Below are 26,676 nucleotides of genomic sequence, written 5' to 3'. Positions count from 1 at the left end.
TTCTTCACCAACAGATGGCCCACAGCCGCTGGACCCCACAACCTTGCCCAACACCCAGTCCATACAAGCACTGAATAGATTAGGAGCAAGAACACACCCCTGATGAACCCCAGAATCAACTGGGTAAAACACAGAGGTCCTGCCTCCACTCTGCACAGCACTTACAGTACAGTGTACAGGCCAGCCATGATATCCAGCAACCTTGAGTGGATCCCTCAAACCCTCAGGATGTCCCACAGGGCAGCTCGATAATCTGAGTCGAATGCTTTGCGAAAATCAACAAAGGCTGCAAAGAAACTCTGCCGATAATCAAATTTATGCTCTATGAGAACCCTCAGTGCCAGGATGTGGTTGATGGTAGACTTCTTAGGCGTAAAACCAGACTGTTCCGGTTGCTGGTAGGTGAGCAAATGATCATAGATCCTATTGAGGACGACCCTAGCAAGGACCTTATCCAGCACCAAGAACAGTGTTATCCCTGTGTAGTTGCTGCAGTCCAGGTGATCACCCTTCCCTTTCCAGATAGGGACGACAAGTCCCATTTTCCAGTCAGCTGGGATGACGCCACTCTCCTAAATGGAAGCAAAGATTGCTTGCAATGCCAGGAGGACAGCCTTACCACCAGCCTGGACAAGTTCACCCCGGATACCACAGATCCCTGCAGCCTTTCCTGGATGGTTCACAGCTAATTGGAGGATCAGCCTCAAGAACTGTGGACCCAGCGATATCCAACGTCCTAGCCGGAAGATCAGCTTTGAACAACTGCTCAAAGTAGCCAGCCCAGCAGGTCACAACTGCAGTGTCATCCGTAAGGACCGTTCCATCAGCTGCCCTGACTGCAACTCTCCGAGGAACAGATTCAGATGTGCGTATGCATATGAGAAATTTAAAAATAGTGTCTGTCAACCTCCACCAAGTTATTAGGGTTTGTGTCTTTCTTACAGCAAACTGCACAGGCAAACTGATCGAGAAAGTGCTCTGGCAGAAAGAAAAAGAAGAGTGGCGGCCGTGGATTTGGGCAAGATGATTGTTTGATGAGGTCAGCTGTTCCACATAGGCACTGTGTGGACTGCAATCAGTACATGGCACCCATAGAGTATAAAGGGAGGGAGAATGAAGAAAGATGGGAGGCAAATGGAAAGGAAAGGAATGGAAAAAAGGAAAGAAGAGTCAGGATCATGGCTGAGCTTATGCTGCTACAGAGAGGAGGCAAGCGGTGCAGGAATTCAGCCTAAGTAGAGCAAAGGCACTCCAGGGTGGGGTCACTCCTACTGAATGTCCAGAGTAGATATAGTGACCAGCAACTCTGAGTGGGCTCCTCCTGAAGGCCGAGACATTGCGGCAGGAGAAAAGAGAGGGATGGCAGCGAGGATACAAGCTGAATTAAAGGGCTGACTGCACCTCTCAGAGGACGACCTCCCGCTGAGCAGCAGAGGAGATGTCAGTTTTAGAAGGAAACACAGAGGCTCAGGAGAGATTTTAAAGGACAAATGTTCTGCTTTTAACCCTCATATTTTAACCTACTTGTATTTATTGGTTTATTTGTTTAATGGATTTTAACCTCCATTTAGTGTTTGTTTTTATTGGGATTATTTATTGACTTATTTATTAATTGAACTGCACTGCACTTTCTTTATCATTAGACACATTCATTGATGGAATGCACCTGTTCTTGTCAGTCTGCACCTTCATTCACCCTGGTCCATCTCAGGAGTATGCCAGCTGCGGGCAAACCGGGCATCACATACAAAAGGAGGTGCTGAAGAAACAGGGATCATTTCATAGAGCCAGTTTCCTCCAAGCAAGTCATTCAAGCTCTGAAGTGGGGGCGAGCTTGGGTTCTGCCGACAGGATGGAGAGTGCAAAACACGTCTACCACAGTTTCTTTAGTCTTACTTAGCAGAAAAGCAGTTATTAGGGACAGCTTTGTCTGTAAATGTTTATTTTTCAAAGTGCTTAATATTTTACTTTATGGGGCTGAAATATTACTATGAATTTCAACATCCTGATTCAAAAGCTCCAAAATTTTCTAAGAGCAATTCTGGAAAATGTATATGTTTTGCTATTTTTATTTTTTAGTTATAATTGAAAATATATACATTTTAATTAAAAGACTTTATTACTATCTATATACTGTATATAATTCACTAAGGCAAGAAAACCATGGAAAGCATGCCGGAAGGGGCGTGGATTCACTAATCCGCCGACAAGTAAGACACCTATGGCGCACGCAGGAAGGGGACACGCCGGAGGTGAATCGCCATATGCAGCGTGTAAAACAGTTTGCGAGGGGTATCCCATGGGATCCTTTAAACAATCCTTTACAACTGAGGTTAAAGCACAATAAAGTAAGCAGTCTTTAAAAACCGAGTTTTCGGTTACGACGCACGACCGCGTGCACCATTGCAAACTGTTTTACACGCTACATACAGCAATTCGCATCCGCGACAAACGTGGGTCTTCTTAGATGGTACGCCGCGGGTTGGCTAGTACAATATATTACTATATTAGTAGTGATATATATATATATATATATATATATATATATATATATATATATATTGTGGCAGTAGGGGGCGCTAGAACCCTTGAACCCTCAGGTACCACGCTAGACACCAGGTAAAAGTCCAAGACTTTTTATTAATTAACAACAATGTGCACAAAGCACCCTCCACTCTACACTCACAAATCACAATAAATCTCTCTCCTCCTCGCCCAGACACTTGCTCCTCTACCTCCCAGCTCAGCTCGTTGTCTGGACTGAGGCACCACCCTTTTATAGCCCCTGACCCGGAGGTGTTCCTGTCCCAACAGTCCACAGTTCCTTATTCCTTCCGGGTCAGGGCAATTAGTCCTTTACTTCAACCCGGGAGCATGTCGCTCCTTCCCGTCACATGACTGTGACGTACTCCTGGGTCATAAGGCACAAAAGAGCCCATAAGCCCCCCCACAGCGACTCCTGGTGGCCCCCAAGGTATCCAGCAGGGCTGTGTAAAAACACTATATAGTCCATAAGGCCCTGCTGGAACTCGGGGCATGATCCTGCTGTCGGGAGAGCTCCTCCTGGCGGCCTGGGGGTGAGGGCCGGAGCACGAAGCCGGCAGTCCTCCACAATATATATATATTGTCATGCATGCGCGAGTAGGAGGCCGCGGATGGACCTTAAAGCACTTCGAAAGGCGTTACGGCGGGAATGGCGGGGTACTAACCTTTTTCCTTTGTTTTCCAGAACTAAAGGCGCTCCGCCATAAGGCACTGTACCGCAGTACGTTCACTTCCGCCCTTCCTCCGCCATCTTCCCTGACGTCAGCAGTCCCGTCATTCCTCACGCCTCCTTCCCAGCATTCCTCCACTTCCGGCTCCTCCCATATAAAATGGCCTCCGACGCCTAGTATGGCGTCACGCAGATGAATGTTTTGTTTCTTCTGTTTTTGACCTGTTTTTTTTATTGTCTGAAGTGTGTAGACAATATACGGGGCCGGAAAAACCCCAAACCTTTTTCGACTGTACGGGGAATTCTTTACAATATATATATATTATATATTATATATATATATATATATATATATATATATATATATATATATATATATATATATATATATATCAAAGATATCAAAAAGGGAAATATTGGGGAAATGTCTCCTCCTGCTGGCCACAAATTAAAAAGGCTTACAGCAATCATTCATATTAACTGAGCCCAGCCTTATTTTATGCCATTCAGGAAAAGATGGTGATAAGCAAAAGGTTCTGTTTTATCTTTTTAACCAAATAATTACAGCTAGTTCAAGATTGCAGGAGCCATGGCTTATACTGGCAGCATTGGGCATAAGGTAGGAGAACTGTCACAAGATGCCAATCCAATGCAGAGCCAACAACTCATACACAGGTCCACACTGAGCAAATTTGAAATTTGTATCTAGGATGGATGTGGACAAAACTAACATACTGAACCAGGTTTTTTTAACAAGCATTTTATTCCAATGACCAGTTCCCCCTACAACACCATCATGACCATGAATGTGGGCTGTCCATAACTAATGACCAAGTGAGGAGAAACTAAGGAGGCTACACACAGGAAAAGTCACAGGACCAGATGGAGTCCATCCTTGAGCTCCTAAGACCTGCCCTAAGGCTCCTAAAAGTGCCACTGCAGTGGAAAACATCCTGCATTGTTCCCGATCCAAAGAAGGCAGGTGCTTCACCTAATGACTACAGACCAGTGGCACTTATGTGTTACATCATGAAGAACTTTGAGAGACTGGCATTGGACTATAGGGGTCATCTTGTGAAAGAATACCAGCACCCACTGCTTTTTCGATTGGAGTGGAAAATACAATTATCTATCTGCTTCACAAGGCTACTCCTACCTGGACAAAGCTGGCAACACTGTGAGGATTCTGTTTCTTGATTCTTCCAGTGCCTTTAATACTGTCCAGCCATCCCTGCTAAATGGGAAACTCAGAAATATGCAAGTGTGTGAGTCTATGGTGTCCTGAATGATGAACTATCTGTTGAGCAGACCGCTGTTTGTGAGACTCAAGGACTTCCATCTCCCATCTCTTCACTCTGTACACCTCTGTCTATAAATAGAACACCAGGTCATGTCACTTGCAGGAATTCTGAGATGATTTTGCATTTCTCAGGTGTGTTGATAAGGGGATTAGACGGAGTTTAAGAGTCAGGTGGAGAGCTTTGTTTTTGGTGTAGAAAGAATTATCTTAAACTTAAGTTTAGCTAAACCAAGGAACTGGTTATTGACTTTCACCACACCAAAGGGTCTCCATTTTCTGTCACTATTCAGGAAGTGGATGTAGAGGTGGTGCACTCCTACAAGTACTTAGGGGTTCACATTAATGGCAGTTTGGATGGATCTGGGCATATAGAGTGACTATGTAAGAAAAGGTAGAACAGGCTCTTTTTCCTTAGTAGACTGCATTCCTTTAATGTGGAGAGTGACATCCTTCACGTCTTCTATAACTGTGTGATTTTCTACTCTGTGGTGTGCTGGGCTGGTAACATCACTTGAGGAGAGTCCACCAAATCAACAAGCTAATTAAATGGGCAGGTTCAGTAATGGGACACACTGTGGAACCCCTGAAGGAAGTAACAAAGGAGATTAAAGCTGAATGTCATTATGAACAATGCTGCACATCCTCTCTCTCTGACATACAAACACTGATGACTTTCAGCCATTGAATTATTCAGCGTGTCAAGAACGCTCCGGGTGCTCCTTTATAACAACAGTATTACATCTGCACAAGGCATCACAGGGACTTTGACAACCACGTCAGAAGTTTTCTTTTCTTTCTTTTGACTTTTCTTGCTTTATAGTAATTCCAGTATATGTTCAGGCAAAAGTGTGTGTGTGTATATTTATTTATTTACTTATTTATCAACCTATTTATGTATTTATTTATTTAACGAGATTCTGTAAAAAGCCAAATTTCTCCCTACAGATGAATTAAGATCTATCTATCTATCTATCTATCTATCTATCTATCTATCTATCTATCTATCTATCTATCTATCTATCTATCTATCTATCTATCTATCCATTTAATTTTTCTTAAACACTTTAAACTTAATTCAATGTATGAAATGTGATGTATAAATTCATGTATTATTGATAATAATAATAATAATAATAATAATAATAATAATAATAATAATAATAATAATAATAATAATAATGCAAACACAAATATTATTTTGAATTTTTTTACCTTTTCATGCTTACCTGAAATGCTCCACAGGATTTAATTGGATAAAGAAAGATATTGGTTAGCCTATTAGGTACATCGGCACACTCTGAGTGGGTCATCTGCGTCACTAAGATGCCGTCTTTTTTTGCTTCTTCTTCATAGTCAACCTTTGGCGCCATGTTCACAGCTGCACTTACGTAAGAAGCATTTTGATGTGAGCTAGTAATGGAATCAACAGTCTGCCTTTGTCTAGACCTGGAAGTGTCAGGTAGGGTGTCAACATGGATTCTGCAGTTGAATGACGAGGCCAGTCCTGATGTTTCATCATCTGTTCCACTAATGCTGCATGTAAGTATCATGGCTTCATCAGCCCGGACTGGACCCCTAGCAAATGACTCCACAATAAATTTCAAGAAGGTCTGTACATCTTCAAATGTGGACATGTAGCCAAATGATATCCTGACTGATCCAGTGGGTTGTCCATCTACAATATCAATGTTGTCTCCACAGATGTGGCCAGCCTAAATGAAGCAATAGAAAGAGGACCATGAGATGTATTTTCTGGGTAATTAGGAGGACCAATTAATTGACAGCACTCAGATTAGAAAGTTCAAATGAGGTTCATGACATAGTAACATATTACATAGAGAAGGATGGAAAGATCCATCCATCCATCCATCCATTTTCTAACCCGCTGAATCCGAATACAGGGTCACGGGGGTCTGCTGGAGCCAATCCCAGCCAACACAGGGCACAAGGCAGGAACCAATCCTGGGCAGGGTGCCAACCCACCGCAGGGATGGAAAGATGTATGAAACAAATGTTTACTTTCAGTGTGGACTGTTGGGGATGCAATAGAGCCCCAAATTCCAGACACCACTTCACTGCCACAAGTACCAGGTTCAAATAAATACATTAATTTAACAAAATGCCTTCAGACAGTCTTCCCCTATAACAATAAGCAGTGATATTCTTTGTTTTTACTTTTTTAATTCTCTGCTCCCCCCTAGATGAACTTTGACCTCCTCTTCTCCCAACATCAACTCACCAGAGCAAGGCAGAATGGCTGCTTTTATGCCGAACACAGGAGTACATCCCAGGAAGCACTTCCAGGTCAGGCAGAACTGCCATAAAACAGGGGATTCTGCTGGCAGCACCCAGGGAACCCAACATGGCTGCTCTTTTAGAACTACAGGTGTCCAAACTTAATTTATATCACTTTTCAGAGACCTGTTTTCACTTTGACTTTAAAGAGGTGTTTTTTTTCTGATGATTATAGTGTCAAAAAAGACAACGTAAATCAACTGCGATTCATTGCTATTTAACAGTAAAGTGTGAACATTTCCAAGGGATGAATACTTTTTATAGGCACTGTATGTAAAGTAAAGACTAACTGACATTTTTGGAGAGCTTGCTTCTGCCCACTACCTTACCTGTAGGTTCTTTTTAATTCCCTGATTGCTGATGCCCAGGTGGAGCTGGCATGCCCCCATGTTGCAGAAACAGCCTGTGCGCAGGTGGATATTGTGCAGACTGGCCAGTTTATCCACCTAAAATGAGACAGAAATATTAGAAGCTAACCTTTTACCTGCTTTGTGGAGAATGAAAATTTTGATCCAGACTACTTTTGATGTGTTTGGTTTGTTATTTTTATGTGTTTTAGTATTTTTTAAAATTGCGAAGCAAATACATCTATCCAATGTAGCTGTAGCAGGCCTGGTTTTGAGTTGTCACATTCTCCTTTATCTCTGTAGGCCATTCTCTGGGGTCTCCAGGTTTCATTCCAAAGCTACTTGCTTCAGATTAATTGGTTAATGAATGATTGAGTTTGGGTGTGTGAGAGAGCCTGTGTCCTGTGATAGACCAGTGTCCCATCCAGGGTTGATTCTTGTCTTGTGTTTGTTGCTGATTGACCATGACACCCTCAAATGGATTTCGATAACCTGGAATTGACAAGCCAGTAAACAACGGGTTCAGGATTGATTTCTGAAGATCTCTCTTTCAAACACAAACTGGAGATCTTGGCAGAGTGGACAATCTTGAGACATGGACTTGTGTACCTCAGGGTTTACTGCCACAACCTATCATGACAATGGAAGCATTGGAATGGCTTTTTAAGCACCAAACTAATCTGTTGTCCAAGTGGATCAATCTGTTAGTCATGAACATCTATATAATGCTCACAACATTCAATAAGATTTTTGCTAAGCACTGATCAGTGTACTAAATAAGAACTATAACTGGCTACAAGCAGGCTGTAAAACATGCAGAGGAAAGGAACAGGAACAGAGCTAACGAACAAAAGCAGTTCTTCAACAGGTTTGACTCATTTTTGTCAGTCCAGTCCTCCCTCAATACTGCTAGCCTCTGTGTGCAAGCTGAGGAGATTCTAACTGTCATCTGTGCCCTGCATGACCTTCCCCTACAGTAATATCACACCTGTGGCGTCCAGCCCCCTCTCCACTTCCTGGACCATGTGCCTCTGCTGATCAAGTGAGGAGAGAGCTGGGAACACTCTGCATAAATAAGGCTTCAGAGCTGGATGGAATCAGTCCCAGAGTGCTGAGAACATGTGCCAGCCACTTCGGCGGTGTCCTTCAGCACCTGTTCTCTCTTTCCCTGAATTTACAGAAGGTTCCCTAGCTGTGGAAAACATCTTGTGTGGTCCCATTGCAAAAGAAGGACATTCCAGTGATTCCAAGGACTTCAGACCATTTGCTCTTACTTCATACATCATGAAGACCTTTGACAGGCTGGTCCCAAAACAGTTATGACCCCTTGTTTCAGAACAACTGAATCCTCTGCAGTTTGCCTATCAGTTTGCCTATGTAGAAGATGCTCTAATCAGGATCATGTTCTTTGACTTTTCCAGTGCTTTTAACACCATTCTGCTGGGAAATAAAGCTCAGTGTTTTGCATCTTGATGCCCCCAGAGTCTCCTGGATCATGGACTACTTGACCAACAGGCAGCAGTTTGTAAGGACCAGGGACTGGTTGTCAGAAATAGTGGTTTCTAATACTGGAGCACCTCATGGCACTGTCCTGTCTCCTTTCCTGTTCACCCTCTACACAACAGATTTCCATTACAATACCAGTGCTTGTCATCTACAGAAATTTTCAGATGACTGGTCCATCACAGTCTACAGTGTGCAGGAAGGTTGTGGAGGACTTTATCTTGTGGTACAGGGAGAACCACTGGTAATTCAACATCAGCAAAACAAAACAGCCGGTGGTGAACAAAATTATCAGGAAAGGATGCTCCATCACAGGGCAAACTCCAGACACAGTGGAAGCTATTGTGGAAAATGTGGAGATGTTGGTAAAATTGGATGGCATCATATCCTCCATCCCCTCCCAGAGGCACTCGCTTGGAGCACTTTTAGCCACAGGGTCATTACATCACATTGTGCTAAGAAATGCATTTAGAGGTCTTTTCTGCCTACAGCTATTAGATAATTCATTGCTTTTTCCTGACGTACTTTTTAAGTTCATTTTCAAATTTCTGCACAACACCCATTTATTGATTGATTGATTGATTGTATTATCTGTCCTGTGAGACTTTACTTTCTTTTTATGTTTCTGCTGCTGTATGCATATAAATTTCTCCTTGGGATTAATAACGTTTATCTCATTTTAGCAAATCTAATCTAAGAAGGCTGCGGCCACCCCTGGGTTAACCGTTAAACAAAATAAGCACACACTTAGGGTGCCAAGAGAATGGGGGCAGCACAGTTTCTTCCCCCAGCTATCTCACTGTTAACTTTTTCACTGCCACACTCAACTTTGAGTTTGTTTTTGTAATTGCCCTTATCTGCCGTATTTGAATTTAATTTGCATTGTTTTTTCTTTGGCATATGAATAACTAAAGTTTGAAAGTTTGGTGTGAAGGTGTCATCAAATATCACGTTTGCTTCTTTTTTATGGTGTAAGAGTTTCACTTCCATTGAGTGTAAACACAGCTGGCCTGGTTAGAATTTAACTCATCAGCTGATTTGTGTAACAGACCCTTAAGCTTGTTCTTTTATTATTTCTTTTACTGATTGTTCACATAAATAAGGTAAGTTTTGATCTGTTATTTCACCTTCACTACTTGTTAAATCTTAATGCCTTGGCAGGTGTGCCATTGTTGGGCAGTGCTTAGGGCATCAGTTGGCGTAATTTGACCCTGGGTGAGGTGAGTCACTGTAAACCCTTGTGAATGAATGAATCCGTGTTTCTCTCATTATTGTCATCACCATTTATAAAAACTGCTGCATTTAACTTAATTGTTAATGTTCTCTGAATATCTCCGTATGCCATCAGCCTCACCCATTCTTGTACAAATCTCGGGCACAGGTTTTATTGCTGCCTGCTTCTGATAAATTTACTAAACCAATCAAGTTTTAATTTCCTGCCATGAAGAAACAAAAGTGCTGCTTAACCGGGGAGCCTGTTTCACCTGAAACCTGGAAATGCCTTTTGTGCAGAATAAAAGCCAAGCTTCAAAATCACCAGGTCTGCTGTCAAAAAGCACACAATGCTTCATACTCCACTCTGCCTTGCCTTTGTTCTTGAGTGGGAGCAAGCTGACAAAATTACAATAGCATCTGAGCAACACATTTTTAACATCAGCAACTCTGACTCTCTGAAAATGTAATAAAAAGCCTAAGAGACACACATGAGGGGGAGATAAAAAAAAAAAAAGGAAAATTGGTGGATCTCTAAAAGCGAACTACAAAGGTGATGACAACAAAGGCTGTGTATCTGAAATGGGAAATCATTGTTGGAAAAACATTAGTTAGTAAAACTAATTTCTGAATTTAAACTCTGTCTTGGTAAGAAGTCCTCAGTTATCGTCAGACCCTCCTCTTATTATCCAAAGGGATCCCAGACAACTTTGTTTGTTACTTATTTCCATATGTAATAAGATTTGCAAGAGGCTAAAAGAACAAACGCATTGCCAGTTAATAGATTGGACCTTAAATGCCTTTTCCCTTATTTCTTGTGTCCATTGACTTTATTTAACACCTTTTTTGGAAATTTTCAGGGCTGTGGATATGGAATCTACTGTTAGATTCTGTAGTTAAGCTTTAATTTTGTTTCCTTGTTTTTCTTTTTACCATTCTCATCACCATATTTTGTTGGTATGGCCGTCTCCTTTTTGTTCTCTGGTTGTTAGAGAACTGACAAGAATCTGGATGAGATATTGGGGCAGCATAGCTATTAGCTAAACAAACGGGCTTGATGGACTGAATGGTCTCCTCTTGTTTGTCAAACTTCTTGTTTCTTATGCTCTTATGTTAGGGGCCCCCTTGCATCTCTAAGGTCATGTCTTTGGAGGTCATGAGGCTCACCCAATTGTTCGTTGTGGTTAAAAGTCGCTTGGATAGATCATGTCCCTATCCGAGCTCACAGATTCTAAATCAAGCATTTAGTTTAGTGTCTTTTTGAATCCCTTTAGAATTCTCCATTTTTTTTTGTTTTTACCTATGTCTCTTGTCCCAGTACAGTGGAACCTCGGTTCACGAACATCTCGGTACACGTACAAATCGGTTTACGACCAAAAAGTTCTCCGAACTTTTGCCTTGGTTCACGACAACACACTCGGTATACGAACAAGCCAGTTTCCTTTTCGGTTTGTACGTGTTCAGTCTCTCTCTGTGCATTTCCTGTGCTGCAAGCAAGCAAGAGAGAGAGAGCGCAACAAACACACACACACACATGCACACACACAGAGGCGCATGAGAGAGACACACACACACACACACAAGACAGAGGCACACACACAAACACAGGTGCGCAAGACAAAGGCACACACACAAACACACACACAAGACAGAGGCACACACACACACACACACACACAGGCGCGCGAGACAGAGGCGCACACAAACACATAGGCGCGCGAGACAGAGATGCACACACACACACAGGCGCATGAGACAGAGGCACACACACACACAGGAATGCAAGACAGAGGCACACACACACAGAGGCGCGCGTGACAGAGGCACACATACAGGCACTCCAGGCTCACGAAAGAGACACACGCACACACGAAAGAGCGAGCGAGCGAGCGAGAGAGGGAGGGCAGGCAGGACGCATAAGGTAGAAAAGGCTTGTTTTTGTTTTCAGTTCTGTTTACAGCGATCGGTTCATAGCGTGCATTGTGGCAATGTTACTTTTCTTGGTGTTTTATTAAATTACAGATTTTTCAAATGTTCATTTTTTCCCTGTGCTTAAAACTTATTAAAAAAAAGTGTTTATAGTGAGCGGTTCCTAGCACTATAGCGTGAACTATTGCAGTGTTAGTTTTCTCTGTTGTTCAAGGTTTTCTCAGTTTTATTCAATGTTTTTACATTTAGTTTACTATTATGCTGTGCATTCTGTGGTATAATTAACTATATTTGTGCTTAAAAACTAAAAAAACATATATTTACATGTAGTTTGTACGGTCTGGAATGGATTAATTGTATTTACATACAAGCCTATGGGGGAAATTGCTTCGGTTCATGACCAAATTGGTTTACGGCCAGAGTTTTGGAACGAATTATGGTCTTGAACCGAGGTTCCACTGTAACCATTTCAAACCTTTTGGCTAGTTTTTAGCATAACACCAGGATGTCACAGAATAAATACAGACAAAATTCAAGAAGAGTACCTTATCCAAGAGCCAAGAGGAAAATCAGTAAATGCAAAAGAGAACAAACCAAATATAGTGAAAATCAAGAATTAATCACAAACAATCAATGCTGAAGCTGAAGTCAGAATTTCACTTTCACCTTGAAGACCTGCTAAAGCCATCTCCTAGTTGTAACATTAGGCAGCCCAGCCTCCTTTGGCTCCAGATGAAGGAGACAGGGCAGATAACTCCACGTAGAAACTTAAACAGACACAGAATAGCAAAATAATTAATAAAGATAATGTCATGATTTAGGCTAAGAATTGCTTAACTGTTGCTGTTGTCAGGGTAACGTTCCTCGTTTCTATGGGCAGGATGTCCAGGGTCGTGACCTTGGCATAATCAGCAATGGGCATAAAAGATCATCCTTTAACTAGAAAATGTTTCTGATCTGTAGATAAAATCCTTAGTTTCATTTTGATTTATTGTGTGTTTTCTCTTCTTGTATTGCCTGGTTTCAACTTATTGCATGTAATTTGACTTTGGTTTTGCCTCTTGTCTGGGTTATCTCGGTTTATTTTGCTTTTCTTTTGTTTTGCCTTTTGCCTGCTTCTCCCGGTTTACTCACAAAATCAGTTCTCCTATTTCCTGCTTAGTCAAGACAGGTAATATAAGAGAAAATCCTAATATTACAAAAAAGACTAAAAACAGAATTAATAAGATAATATGAAACATTACATTTAAATAATCAAAATATAAATTTAAGCCGGGACAACGGCTCTAGCTGAATCGTATCATGCTAGGGCTACTACTTTTGCGTGATGCTTCGACTTTGTTTTTACTTAATACGTTAGGCTTCGTAGCTTTCGTCTGGTTTAGATGTCCCTGCTCTTTGAACCCTGCAAGTTACCTTTTGACTTTTCCATCTCCTAGTCTTTCATATAATCTTCTATTTGCCTTTTCATTTTGGTAGAACAGCCTCAATATAGCATTCATATTCTAATCTTTCTATGTTGCAGTCTCCTTTTTGGTTTGTTTTCAAGTTCCATTAAACATTCAGATCCATCTACTGTGTTTTGCTACTAAACTGGACCTGATAAGCTGATATTGTCCCACACACCATGGACACTAGGCTGACCAAGTTTAAACAGGGATCAGAATGGGGGTATCTACTTCCACTAGTCTCATTTACTCTGCATTGTATTGTCACATTAGTAAATCAGAAGTCTAGAAATAAAAATCCATTCATAAAATATTGTAATTAAGCAATTCTAGAAATATTTTCACTTTCTTTAGTTTTGTTTTTCAAGCATGGAAGAGGTCAGCACAGTGGTTCAATGGATAGCTCCACTGCCTCACCGAAGAAACATCCTTTGTTTAAATCCCTGCCTGGTTGTTGTTCATGTGAGTTCTGCATGTTCTCCCTCTGGCTGCATGGGGTTGTGATGCCCCATGCTAGAGACCCATGGCCTTGTCCCTTGGTGGGGCATCTAGCAGTTTGGAAACTGAGGAAGGATCAGTAGCAAGTGAAGAGGCAGACAAGAAGGAAAGCGCAAAAACTGGCAAGAGTTTATAAAGAATTAAAATGTCCACAGTGTATCCATCCATCCATCCATTATTCAACCCGCTATATCCTAACTACAGGGTCACAGGGGTCTGCTGGAGCCAATCCCAGCCAACACAGGGCACAAAGCAGGAAACAAACCCCAGGCAGGGTGCACACACACACACACACACACACCAAGCACACGTGGGAGGAAACTGGAGCACCCGGAGGAAACCCACGCAGACACAGGGAGAACATGCAAACTCCACCTGGGAAGCGAACCCGGGTCTCCTAACTGTGAGGCAGCAGTGCTGCCCACTGCACCTCCACAGTGTATCAAAAATAAAAAAACTCCAGTGTCCAGGATGAATAAATAAATAAATAAATAAATAAATTGTTACAAATATTTCATTAAAATGCAAGAGAACCTAAAACAGTGAGTTGTCTACTGAGAGAGATCATGCAAAATCATGCATATAAATAATAATTTAAAAGAAACGTATAGTCCACTTGGACAGCTGTTATGAGTGCTGATCCAGAGAGTCACTCATTGTTCAACTCCTCCCAGGAATTTCAGTCAGACCCCCTGGCAACTTAGGCCACCATTGCACAGAATCAGAATCCTGCATACAGCAGCAGCTCCACTCAGCTTCACATACAGTTATGCCAGGTCCGTCTTAACAGCACCGTAGGCCACTGGGCAAAGTAGTAGTTTTGATAGCAAAACAGAAACATATATGGATATCAGAAACATCATGGGCCCCTGTGCTCCTGGGGCCTCAGGCCAGTGCCCATTGTGCCCTGGACCTTCTGCCTGGAATGCTCATCTCTCAGACTGTTCCTTGTTTTTGCCAGCATCCTCCTGGCTTCACTGCTATCTGAGTGATCAGCAGATCCGGTCCTCTCCTTCTCTCTGTCTCTCTTTTTCTCTTCTATGGAAACCTGCACGCAGTTCATACTGTACTGTTCTGCTTTCAACTCTCTCCTACTCTTGAGCTTCTACTTCTTCTTTCTTCCTTACGTTTCTTTCTCGATTTATTTCACTTCATCCTCCCACTTAGCCCCTCTCCACTTTTAATATTGTGTTCTGACAACCTCACCTGACGTTTGCCGCTTACCCTGCTGTTAACCGGCGTTTGCCTTGTTAAGGTGAGTGCACATACATGCTGGAACTGATTAACCTGCGGACTAAATAAAAAGGTAATATATTAGTAAATGAAAGCCGCTAAGACATTCTAATAGACATGCCCCACCATAGAGGTTTTTCCCGGTGATCCGGTCAGCCCCGCAACAAATCTCAAGATGGAATGCTGTCCTGTCCAGAGTTGTCTCCCACCTGGTGTTCAGTTCTGCGAGGGTACTTTCTAACCCCTTGTTTCTCTGACTTGGATTAAGCAGGTTTCACAATATATTAATGTATGTGTATTGGGAACTGAAGAATCACAGAGGTTGTTGTAACTGTTGGAGTGTCAACCCTGCCAATCCTCATATAATAACAAAACTTCAAAATAAAACAGCTTTTCGTAGGACACTAATAAAACAAAACTAGTTAGTGCTCCTTGCCCTTGTTAACAGTGAAATCAATTGTCAAGATTTCCGTCTCAGTGTCTTGAGTTGATCAACAGATGACCTCCTTCTCTGAACTTGCTGTTTATATCGGCCCACTCACAGAAGAGGAGGCACTTCTGATATAAACAACTTGTGTCTAGACGACAGCTCCATGCTCTAGAAGGGACACACTTGTAACACTGTCACATAGTGTCTTGGTCTGGTTACTGTTGTGTCTTCTCCGCGTTTGCTTATGTGACGTTTACTGTTTGTGTGGAAAGAAATACAGGCAATGGAACTAAAACATAAAGAACTCTTTCCACGTAATGTTGTGGGTTCCAGTCAATGTTACTGAAGTTGCATTGACAACATGGCATCATACAGTAAATAAAGGGAACGTGTGGGGAAAATCAAACAGCAGAAAAACAAAAAAAGGTTAACCAGTAAGCCAGAGCCGAGAAAAGTAAGCTGTGCGGGCATAGCTACTAGACACAAGTCTAACTTGACAAGATCATATCCCAGCTGGATGATCGGATGGTGTAACATAAGTTTAATATGTCACCGTCCTTTGTACAAAAATATTTTATAAATCTACTTTTCTTTCAACTCACATGTACAGCTAACACAAAGCCAGATGGCGCACAGGGGCTCATCATTTAGAACTGCTAGGCAAGCACTAGAAGACAAGACATGGGCATTGTATACTATTTCTGTGTGTCAAACTCAGTATGAAATTGTATCCTTTCTTTGCCTTCAGGTGAAGAAAGAGTATAAAGCCTTGGAACATTGCCCAGCACACCTTTGAAGCCGATGGATGGATGGGAGATAAGGTTATCCAATTCTGAAAATCCTTCCAACACAGCGACAAAAATGGCAGACTCTACACATCGGTCCCCCACTCCTGAAGGTCTTGTCATAGGTTCCCTCCTCTGTTATGCCGTGTAAACCATCATTAAAGAAAGTTGTTATTTCACCCATGTGATTTCTTACCACCGTATCACTAAGGGAGGGGTATCACCTTTTTATATTATATGAATATCGTTACGGGTTATGTAACATGCTGCACTTACAAAAGAACTGATTCCAACAAGGGAGCTAGCGCTCCCTGCTGGATGGTGAATGTGGCCACCTCAAAGATGGACAGCATGATCGCCAAGAGCCAATGAGGAACTGGAAGTTGAGGAGGCACTGAAATCTGACCGAACTGTATGCTCCAGACAGGTGAGAATGAGCCGATCTTTCCCTCCATAGACGTTGGAGTAGGACTGTGCCGAGCCCAGGACATAGCAGCAACCTGGCGGCTGATCTCATTGTATTGCACTGGCTGTTTTATAAAGGTGACTGGCACATTGTGCTCTATGTAGTTTGTTTTGAGTCAGAGTTTATGTGTGGTGTATAATATATATATATATTACTGTGATACATGTTGTGTATTATATGAATGATTATAATACATATCATTTTATAAGTATGACTGTGTCAGCACAAGTGTGATTTGAATGCACTAAACGGTCAAATACACTTTGAGAATTGCTTCTAAGTCTTCACGTTGGGTAATTTTTGACGCTATAAACAGGTGGGATGGCTTTGCTCAAATGTATAAGTTGATGGATGTTATTTTGAATTTATTTAAGGGTGAGTGCAATACAGTTAGTAGCAGCACCCCCTCCTGCCCACCAGTGGTAATGCTCAGCTTATGTGAAATCTTTGGGAGAGTCCCTAGCGTGAATGCATGACAGTATGTATGAATGTGTGTCTGTATGGATGTCGGTATGCTTGGAAGTGATAAGTTCTTGTTTAAATAAAGGCAACACACATTTCAAGGTATACTCATGCCTCTCAAGCCTGTAAGAATAACCAGACATCTGAACACTGAATTATTTAGCAGACATCTCAGGTGTATTATTTTACGATTTCCTTTACTCGAAACAAAGAAAATATTTTATGGTAGATTCTGTGTAAAGTGCAAAGCAAAGAAATGAGCTCAAAATATGTGCAACTGTTCAAGAAAAGCCCCAGTAAACAGCTGGAAGGATTACACTCCTACTGAGAGGCTGCTGAGAAAAATGAATTAATTTTTTTCAATGAAAAACAGCTCCTTAAACATCCCATAGTTGGCAATGATGTTTCTGTAGCCACACTGTCATTTAAATTTTCCATAATATTTCAGTGCTTTAAAAAACAATTTAGTTTAAACTGTGAAAAAACTCTTGTATGACCTGAACAGTCACAGTAAAGGGCAGCATAAATAGTCACTATAATTGAGGAATGTGTGGATCATTTTGATGATTAATCAAGTAGGCTATTAAAAAAAATCAACGTAAATCAACTTAATCAATTGCAGATGGAGAAGGAGGACAGTTTCTTACCCAGATGGGAGGCCAGAACACAAAGGCAGATGAACAAAGAAGTGACTTTGTATCCAGCTGGAATAAATGAATGTTTGGAACAGTGGAAGCTGGATGTTGGGAGCAGTTTCATCCCCAGTACAATCTGTGGCAGTGGTCCTCTTGTGGCAGCCCAATTGAGACGCCTGCAGGAGTGCTTGGGAGTTGGAGTCTGGAAGTGCAACCCTGTCTGGGTGCTGATGGAGGGCACTGTTGAGGGAAGACCTCCCTACTTTCTATATGACCCGGAAGTGAATCCAGAAAGACATGGTGTGATCCGACTTGAAAAGAAGCCTCCCGACTCTGACTCACTCGATGTGAGTGACAACACTCAATTGGAGGAAGGAAGGAGGAAGATTTGATTTGGTTTATTGATCTTTGAGAAGGGTGGATTTGTGACAGTGCTTTGGCTAAATAAATATCTTTTATTTTATCCCCGAAAGTTGTGGAGCATTACTGTGTCTGTGGTTTGTGCTCAGGGTCGCCCTCTGGTGTTTACATGATGTATACTTAAAACATCTACTATACACTTTCTGCAGCCCTCCTTTGTGTTTACAGCTTGCAAAATGGTCACTGCACCAACAACTCTGTGGATATGATAACAACTAAGTGGACAACAGCTAAGTGGACAGAACTGATGAGCTTTACTGGGCTGAATGGTCTCTTCTTGTCTAGATTGTTCTAATGTTCTGACTCTGGAGAAGAACAGAAGATGGAATTTCTAGCAGATAACAACTTTGGTCTCGCTTGTGATGAACTGTCATTTTTTACCGGTCAGCTGTAGCGCTTCACTGATTTAACGCTTGTCTTCACATTAAAGTAACGGGCGTCATTCTCCATTAAACAACTTAAATCCAACCTTAGTCTATGAGCTTTTGAAATAACCTAAGTGAATGTTCTATGCCAACAGCCTTCGGTGCACCCGCTGGTCGGAGGCTGTCAGTACTGTAGAGGGGCATTTGTGTTTCCTCACTTTCACCAATACATTGCACAGCTCTACTAAGCAGACTCAGTGCTTTCAGAAAGTATTCAGAACTTTTTATTATGTTGCACCCTTGTGCAAAAATGATTTGAATTTATTTTTTCCCTCATCACGTAACACTCAATACCTCAGAATGACAAAAAATGAAAACAGGATTTTAGCACTTTCTGCAAATTTATTAAAAATAAAAAAACTGAAAAATCACATTGTTACAAGTATTCAGACCCTTTACTCAGTACTTCGTTGAATCTCCTTTGACAGTTATTCCAGCCTGGAGTCTTCTTGGTATGACAAGACAAGCTTCACACACCTTGATTTGAGGATTTTCTGCTATTGCTAATTTCCCCTTGGGATTAATAAAGTATCTATCTATCTATCTATCTATCTATCTATCTATCTATCTATCTATCTATCTATCTATCTATCTATCTATCTATTGTGGCATGCGGCTGGGGGTGGAGCCCAGCCGGGACGCCCAGGAGGACCAGAGGAGGGCTTGTGCCTCCTCCAGACCACGAGGGGGTGACCGCCCTGGCGGTGTTGGGGGCCACGGGTAGAGGGCATGGAAGCCCAACCCTGTAGGGGCCCGTGGCCACCACTAGGCAGCACCCCGGTGCCTGAAGAACCCTGGACCTCAGCACTTCCGCCACACCTGGACTGGGAACACCCGGAGGGCTTTCAAGTGCGCAGCCAGGAGTTCTGCCACACCGGGGCGTGTTCACGGGGGATTACGGGAGAACCAGCTGGAGCCCATCCAGGTTGGTATTTAAGGGGCCACCTCCCTTCCGTTATCAGCAAGAGTCGGGTGGAAGACGGCGGAGCTCAGAGAGAGGAGTGGAGGCTGTCAGGAAAAGCAGTAAAGACTGTGAAGCCTGGACTTTGGGGGATCGGTGCTAGAGGCACTGGGACGTGCACTGAACTTTCTTGTAAATAGTTTCCTGTAAATAAAAGTGTGTTGGGTGAACAAATGATGTCTGTATGTCTGTATCCGGGGCCAGTTCCACATATCTATCTATCTATCTATCTATCTATCTATCTATCTATCTATCTATCTATCTATCTATCTATCTATCTATCTATCTATCTATCTATTGTTCTCTGCAGATCCTCTCATGTTCTGTCAGGTTGTGTGGAGACCATCACTGGACAGCTATTTTTATGTCTCTACAGATGTTCAGTTTTATTTGGCTTGAAATCTGGCTGGGCCACTCAAGAAAAAAACCACTCCTGTGTTGTCTTTCTCCTATATATATATTGTGAACGCAGCCTGGACACAGACAGGCAGACATGTTGTAATCCACCACCACACGTTTATTTTACAACTAATATTTACAAGTTTCAAGTGCACACACACAAACCCCAACACAGTCCTGGCCACACAATGCCTTCTCTTTGGGCCACCTCCACACTCTCTCCTGCTTTGTCCTGCTTCCACCCGACTCCAGCCTCGAATGAAGGGAGACGGCCACTTTTATATCATCTCGGATGAGCTCCAGGTGTGTCCCGGCATTCCTCCCTGTGTGGCGGAAATGCCGGCTGTTCTCCCGGAAGCTCTCCGGGTGTCCCTTCTCTTCTTCCCCCCAGCACTTCCTGGTGTGGCGGAAGTGCTGAGGTCCAGGGTCCCCAAGGCATCGGGGCACCCCCTGGTGGTGACCACGGGTCCCTACAGGGTTGGGCTTCCAAGCCCTCTACCCGTGGTTTCCAAAGCAACCAGGAAGGCAGCCCCCACGTGATCCAGGGTGGGCATTGACCCTCTTCCGGTCCCTCAAGGCGTCCCGGCCGGGTCGTTGCCCCTGGCATCCCTGACAATATATATATATATATGTATATATATATATATATATAATTTTCAATGTAGGTAGATCATTTTGACCTGGCCATTTTAAAAGTAGCTCGCAAGCCGAAAAAGTGTGGGCACCCCTGCTCTACTTCATTGGGCCCTTGAGCAAGGCCCTTAACCTGCAATTGCTCCGTCCTGGGTATGACTTTAATCTGCTTCCAGCCCTACATGTAGGCCTACAGGGAAAGCCTGGGGGTTGGTGGCAGAATTGGCACTCCAACCACCATAAAAAACCTCACACTGTACCATTCCATCTGAACTAGTGTGGTGCTGAGGTGTCACCCATTGCATGGTTGCACTCAGGTTCTAATCTAGGATGCTGAGTTGGCTTGTCATGTGGTGGGTGCAGCAATGCACTGTATCAGCGTGTGCTCCTCACCTCTCTCTCTCTTTTCCCAGATCTGTGCACCGACACAATCCTGTCTCTGATCTCTGCAGGCAAATCCTATAGACAAGTTGACGAACAAGTCAGTTTCCCTTCCGGTTTGTACGCACCGATGATTTCTACACGTGTTCAGTCTCTCTCTACACTTTACATTGTTCTCGCTGCATCACGCAGAGGGACTCTACCTCAAAACTGCAACCTTCTCTCAACCCAGCTTCCTCCTGTGTTACAGCGAGTCTACAGCTCCCATCAAAAAGGCCAGTTTTAATAAATAATCACCGCACTCGTTCAGTTCCTGAGGAGTTTGTGATGTGACCTAAATGCACAGGTTTGCATCCGTAATTGTTCCCAGGAGCTGCTGATTGCCACAACTACCACGCCTCTTCATAAACAGAAGTGCGAATCGGCAAAAAGGAAAAAAATAGAGAACAGGAAAGAATGGGAGGCTGCAGGAGAAGGCAGGAGAGTGAGAGAGAGAGAGTGAGCGTGAGAGAGAGAGAGAGAGAGTGCACACGAGCGCGAGAGAGAGAGAGAGTGAGCGTGAGAGAGAGAGAGAGAGAGAGAGTGAGCGTGAGAGAGAGAGAGAGAGTGCGCACGAGCGCGAGAGAGAGACAGTGAGCGTGAGAGAGAGAGAGAGAGTGTGCACGAGTGCGAGAGAGAGAGAGTGAGCGTGAGAGAGAGAGAGAGAGAGAGAGAGAGAGAGTGCACACGAGCGCGAGAGAGAGAGTGTGTGAGGGAGAGAGAGTGAGCGTGAGAGAGAGAGCGAGCGCAGGCTCGTGTGCAGCTGAGAGCGAGCGAGCTGTTGAGCAGGGAGCCTGGGTGTTTGTCTCAGTGTTTCTCAATGTTTTTACATTTAGTTTACTATTACACTGTGCATTCTATGGTATAATTAACTAGTTTTGTGCTTAAAAATCTTTAAAGAAAATATATTTACATACAGTTTGTACGGTCTGGACCGGATTCATTTTATTTACATACAATCCTATGGGGGAAATTACTTTGGGTCATGACCAAATCGGGTTACGACTAGAGTTTTGGAACAAATTACGGTCGTGACCTGAGGTTCCACTGTAGTCTGAAAATATGTGTGAAAGTGATATTTCAGGTTTTTTTTTTCATTAAATTTGGAAAAATTCAGAAAATCCTATTTTCCCTTTGTTGTTCTGGGACATGCATCTGTATTTTACAGTTACAAACAAAAAACTACACAACTTACAAAAGCGACCACCCAGTATGTCGTGCTGTGAGAAACACAGTCAGAGTGTTTTGGGCCATTTACCGGCACTTGCTGAGTTTAAAGAATTCAAATAGTACCTACAGGTTGGGAAAGAAGGCTTATTTATTTGTATGCGTTGCTGTTTCTTTTGTTTATGATTAACATTATTCTTTATGTTTTATACTGTATAACTGTATCTAAGCCTGTGTTATGCTCCATGTGTTTTGTTGTAGGGGTTTGTCCCCTATGAGGCCAGGCCACCTATCATTCTCCCCTACAAATCTAGAGGGTCTCCAACAGTTCCTTGTGGTTCATTGTGCATTCTGGAGTCGGCGAGTTTACTTGTGTTTTGCTGTGCTTAGTGCTTTTTTTGGTATTATTAGATTTTTTGACCTTCTGCTCTGTTGGATTCTGTATTGAGACTTTGTTTGCGTTTAGAATTACCTTTGACAGGCTTAGTATGCTTTTTATGCTCCTTGGAGCTTTACAGTATTACAGAGCAGTTTAAGGTAAAAAAAAAATCTTTATGTTATAAAGATTCTGTGAGGCTATTTTTGTGTCTAACTGGGTTTCCCCCTCTAGTGGGAAGAGGTCTTTGGATGTGTGTGTTTTGGAACTCTTTACTAATAACATTGTGATGGTCTGTTAATTTAGTTTTACAGTTGTGGCAGGCAATGCATTATCTCTTAGTAAAATGCTCTCAAACCCATGGCCCTTTCTGCCACTTTTTACTGAGATCCTCGTCCATACTTTGCCTTCTACCATTTCTGGCTGACTCAGGTATTTAGATCACTTTCAATCAAGGTTTATTTTCTTAATCGAATTAACCAAATCATTTATTAACTTGTGACAGCCCTAGTGATCAATGGAACGTTGCAATAGTTTGATACATTTTATAATATTGATTATGATGCTTCCAAATGATTTAGCGTTTTTCACTATTATTTCCATAATTCCATTTTGTTTGCTGTTTCATGTTTTCCACCATTTTGTGTATGGCAGCAGCTCCACTGTTAGGTACCTGACAGAATATTGACATCACATCACTTGTCCAACAGTGGCGTAGCTGGGGGGTGGCAAGGGGGGACATCTGTCCCCGGGCACAGCATCCAGGGGGCGTCAAATTGATGTTATGAAATTTGAAAATATACGCATAAAAGTGCTTTAAAAAATGAAAATATTAAAAAATTTAAAACTATTTAAAATAAAAAATATTAAATTTTTTTCTTAAAATACTATTATTTTAAATGCATTTTTCAAAATTTTCTTTCCCTTCCCCATTGCATTTTGGCAAACAGGAGGGGGCGCGAAATCTTCAGTTGTCCCCAGGTGCTGAAAACCCTAGCTACGCCTCTGTTGTCCAATGGTATTTTCAAAGGCAGGGCACACGTTTTAGATTGAAAATAAGAAGAAACTAACTGCCACAAGTTATTATGTTTAGGAAAAGGAATATGGTTTGGGATATTCTTATTGTTTTGACTTCAACATTTGGTTTTCAGTTTTGCCTTTGCTGTTAGTTATTACTAACATGAGTTCCCAGGCTGTTCTTTGACTATTCTCTACTCTCTCCTTTCCAAAATGAATATTCTTTGTTTGGTCTGGTGACTACTCTTCTTTTCATCTGGTGTGGTATCGAGCTCTTTAGGTGATATTAATGTGTGTCAGGTTCCCAGGAGCTGCAAGAGGTTGGCTCTTACTATGGGCTGAAGGAGAGATGGCACTCTGCTGATATAACAGACAGTCAGGTCAAGAGACTATGGTGAAATCATTTCTCTACTAGACAAAAGACAAAAGGACAAACTAAATTAGCTCCAATGTGTTATTAGACATTCATAAAGTACGAACAACAAGCATATAAAAATCACTTTTTAGTGCTATAAAGCATGTTACTAGAGGTATATTACATTTATTTATCTTAAAGGTCTTTCCCATTCATGCCGACACTAAATTGGCATCGCATCTGACCCTCAATCTTCATCTTGCAGTTAGTGAGCCCTCAAGATGGATCCATATCAACTGTTTAGGGCTGAAACCAGCTGGATTATGTGGGTTGCCTGACCACCGGGTGCTACCCCCAGGCCTGGTAATAATCTTATTCCAGACAGAGAACACTGCTTTTAATTTACTCCGTCATTAGGGTCATTGTAAATCACTCTTTGTCTGACCTTTCAGCCCAAACTTTTTCACCAAGGGGAGTCCCTACCAGGAGCACAAATCTCCAGACAACCGAGCTCTGAGCATCCCTAAGGTGCAAAAGCCCCCCACCATGTCAAGATGGTTAAAGGGAATGTGAGATCAACCAGCAGATTGCAGCAGCAGGAGCTGTACCTTGGGCACTGTACTGGTCCATGTGGTGAAGCTGGAGTGGAGTCTAAACACAAAGTTCTTGTTTTATTGACTGATCTACATTCCTGTCCTTCCCTATGGTCATGTGCTCTGGATTATGACCAAAACATGAGGTTGTGGATACAAACATCAGAACTTAGGTTAAATTGCAGAATGCCTCGTTTGAGATGCTATAATAGGGCGAGAAGCTCAGTGAATCAGGAGAACCTCAGAGTAGAGTCGCTGCTTCTTCAGATCAGGAAGAGCCAGTCAAGGTGGTCTGGGCATGTTGTTAGGATGCCCCTTGAGCAGCTCACTCTAGAGCTGCTGAGGGTGTACCCTACTCAGTGGAGACCCTGAGGCAGATCCAGGACATGCTGGAAGGATAATATATATTGGCTGGCTGGAAGACACCTGGGAATTCTCCAGGAAGAGCTGGAATCTGTAGCTGGCAACAGAGAAGTATGGGATGATCTGCTTGTCCTGCTGCCACTGTGACCCTTATCAGCAAAACCAATTTCAGAAAATGAGATTAGAGTTTTATTTGATAAAATATTTTATTTATTCTACCTGTGACCCTGCTCAGGATTATGCAGGTTTAGAAAATGGTATGGGATGGTATTGATTTATTCTCAATTGTCTGCTATATCTACTCTCAAAAGTGATTTGACTATCAGTCTCATATAGTGCCTTCCCGCTCTGATGATCTAGTGCTCATCACAAATGCATAAGGATGAAACTCAGAGGAACAACTATGTAATTAAATAAATATGACCAAGTTCACAAGTTCGCAGGAGGAGCAAGTTCTGAGGAAAAAAGACTGATACTGTTAAAAGGTCATCAACTTCTCTGAACCCACTTTAAGAGCGCTGGCACCAGTCCGGACAGCAAAAACATACAAGGCATACGCCCTGGAAGGGAGGTCGATTCATCCCAGAACACACTAAAACACATCACATAGTCACATCCAAGTCACTAATTAACCCAACCACATGCATGTAAACTGCGGTGTAAAACCACTTAAAAACAGGCCTGCTCCACAAAGGTTTCAGAGCATTACAGCTGAGTCCATGCATTGTGAGATGGAAGGTCCAACACGGCATCTTTCTGATACCAACTGAAGCTAAATATATAGAATCAAAGTTTACAAGAAGTAATGAAAGCAATAAAATGAGTGCAAGTACAACTATAGGTGAATGACTAAGGTTTAAAACCAGCATGTTGCACGCTGTGATAGTCTCCATCATCCCTTTAATAAATGTTCAATTAATCATCTCTTAAAAAATGTTTTGTGGGTGTGCCATGGGCTGGATGGGTGTTTCTGATATACTTAATGCTACGCGATGCGTGAACTTGAGACCGCTGCTGCTACACAAGCAGTGTGCTGACTATACTTGTGTGTATATTTTAAGTAAATCTGGAGGGTTCCACCAAGTGGCAGAGCGAGAAATCATCACAGTGAAAAAAAAACATCAGGTTTCTGAATTCTTTGCATTCTGATGCTGCTGTGAAGGTGCACCTGCGACACAGAATGTGAAGACTGTAGGTGTGACCTTTAACTATTTCACATCATTACTTGAGGAAAATACGATGCTTGCATTGCCTATGTGAGAAATGAATGAAGAAAGGCACCATGAAGACATTCACATGTCAGCATTTAAATGTGATGATTTGCTTTATCGCATTCATCAAGTATCGAAGCATGCACATTGATCTTGTTGGAGCTCGAAGCCTGCCATCACATGTTGACAGATGCTTGAACACATATGGCGCCCATATTTTTGCTGGTACTGCAACTCACATATGTGCAGTGTTAATTTCTGATGAGGTGCTCACAGGACGCACCAAAAGAACATGGGGGCATGGCAGCCATAATGCGCGCTTGTAAGCATTCGGAGTGTCACGTATAAGCTGGCCCTAAGCCATTAGCATTGCTGGATGTATATACTGCATATCTTAGACTATATATTTGTATATACTGTTGCACACGTGCGAGCAGAAGGAAGCTGTATGGACCAAATGAGGGTAATTCTACGTGGCAGGATGCACTAAACCTTCTTCAGTTGTCTCTACAGACCAAACATGGTGAACCCTGCTTAATTCAACCTTGAAGACATCACTTCTGGTTCCGATGCCCAGAA

At 42.4% G+C, this 26,676-nt stretch overlaps 1 protein-coding gene across 1 annotated transcript in view; it reads right to left on the bottom strand.

Annotated features, from left to right (window-relative positions):
• The window catches only part of LOC120515516 (molybdenum cofactor sulfurase-like), a 265,356-nt gene that overhangs the window by 84,491 nt on the left and 154,189 nt on the right, over positions 1-26,676 (bottom strand). The window contains exons 6-7 of the mRNA XM_039736577.1: positions 7,139-7,255; positions 5,741-6,226 (exon numbers count right to left, since the gene is read on the bottom strand). Coding sequence (XP_039592511.1) covers positions 5,741-6,226; positions 7,139-7,255 — 603 coding nt within the window. The remainder of the gene's footprint in view (positions 1-5,740; positions 6,227-7,138; positions 7,256-26,676) is intronic.

Source organism: Polypterus senegalus, chromosome 15 (assembly GCF_016835505.1).
Source record: "Polypterus senegalus isolate Bchr_013 chromosome 15, ASM1683550v1, whole genome shotgun sequence".
NCBI classification, from domain to species: Eukaryota; Metazoa; Chordata; class Cladistia; order Polypteriformes; family Polypteridae; genus Polypterus; species Polypterus senegalus.
Note: the sequence above shows the minus strand (reverse complement) of the source record. Positions and strands in the feature narration are given on the sequence as shown.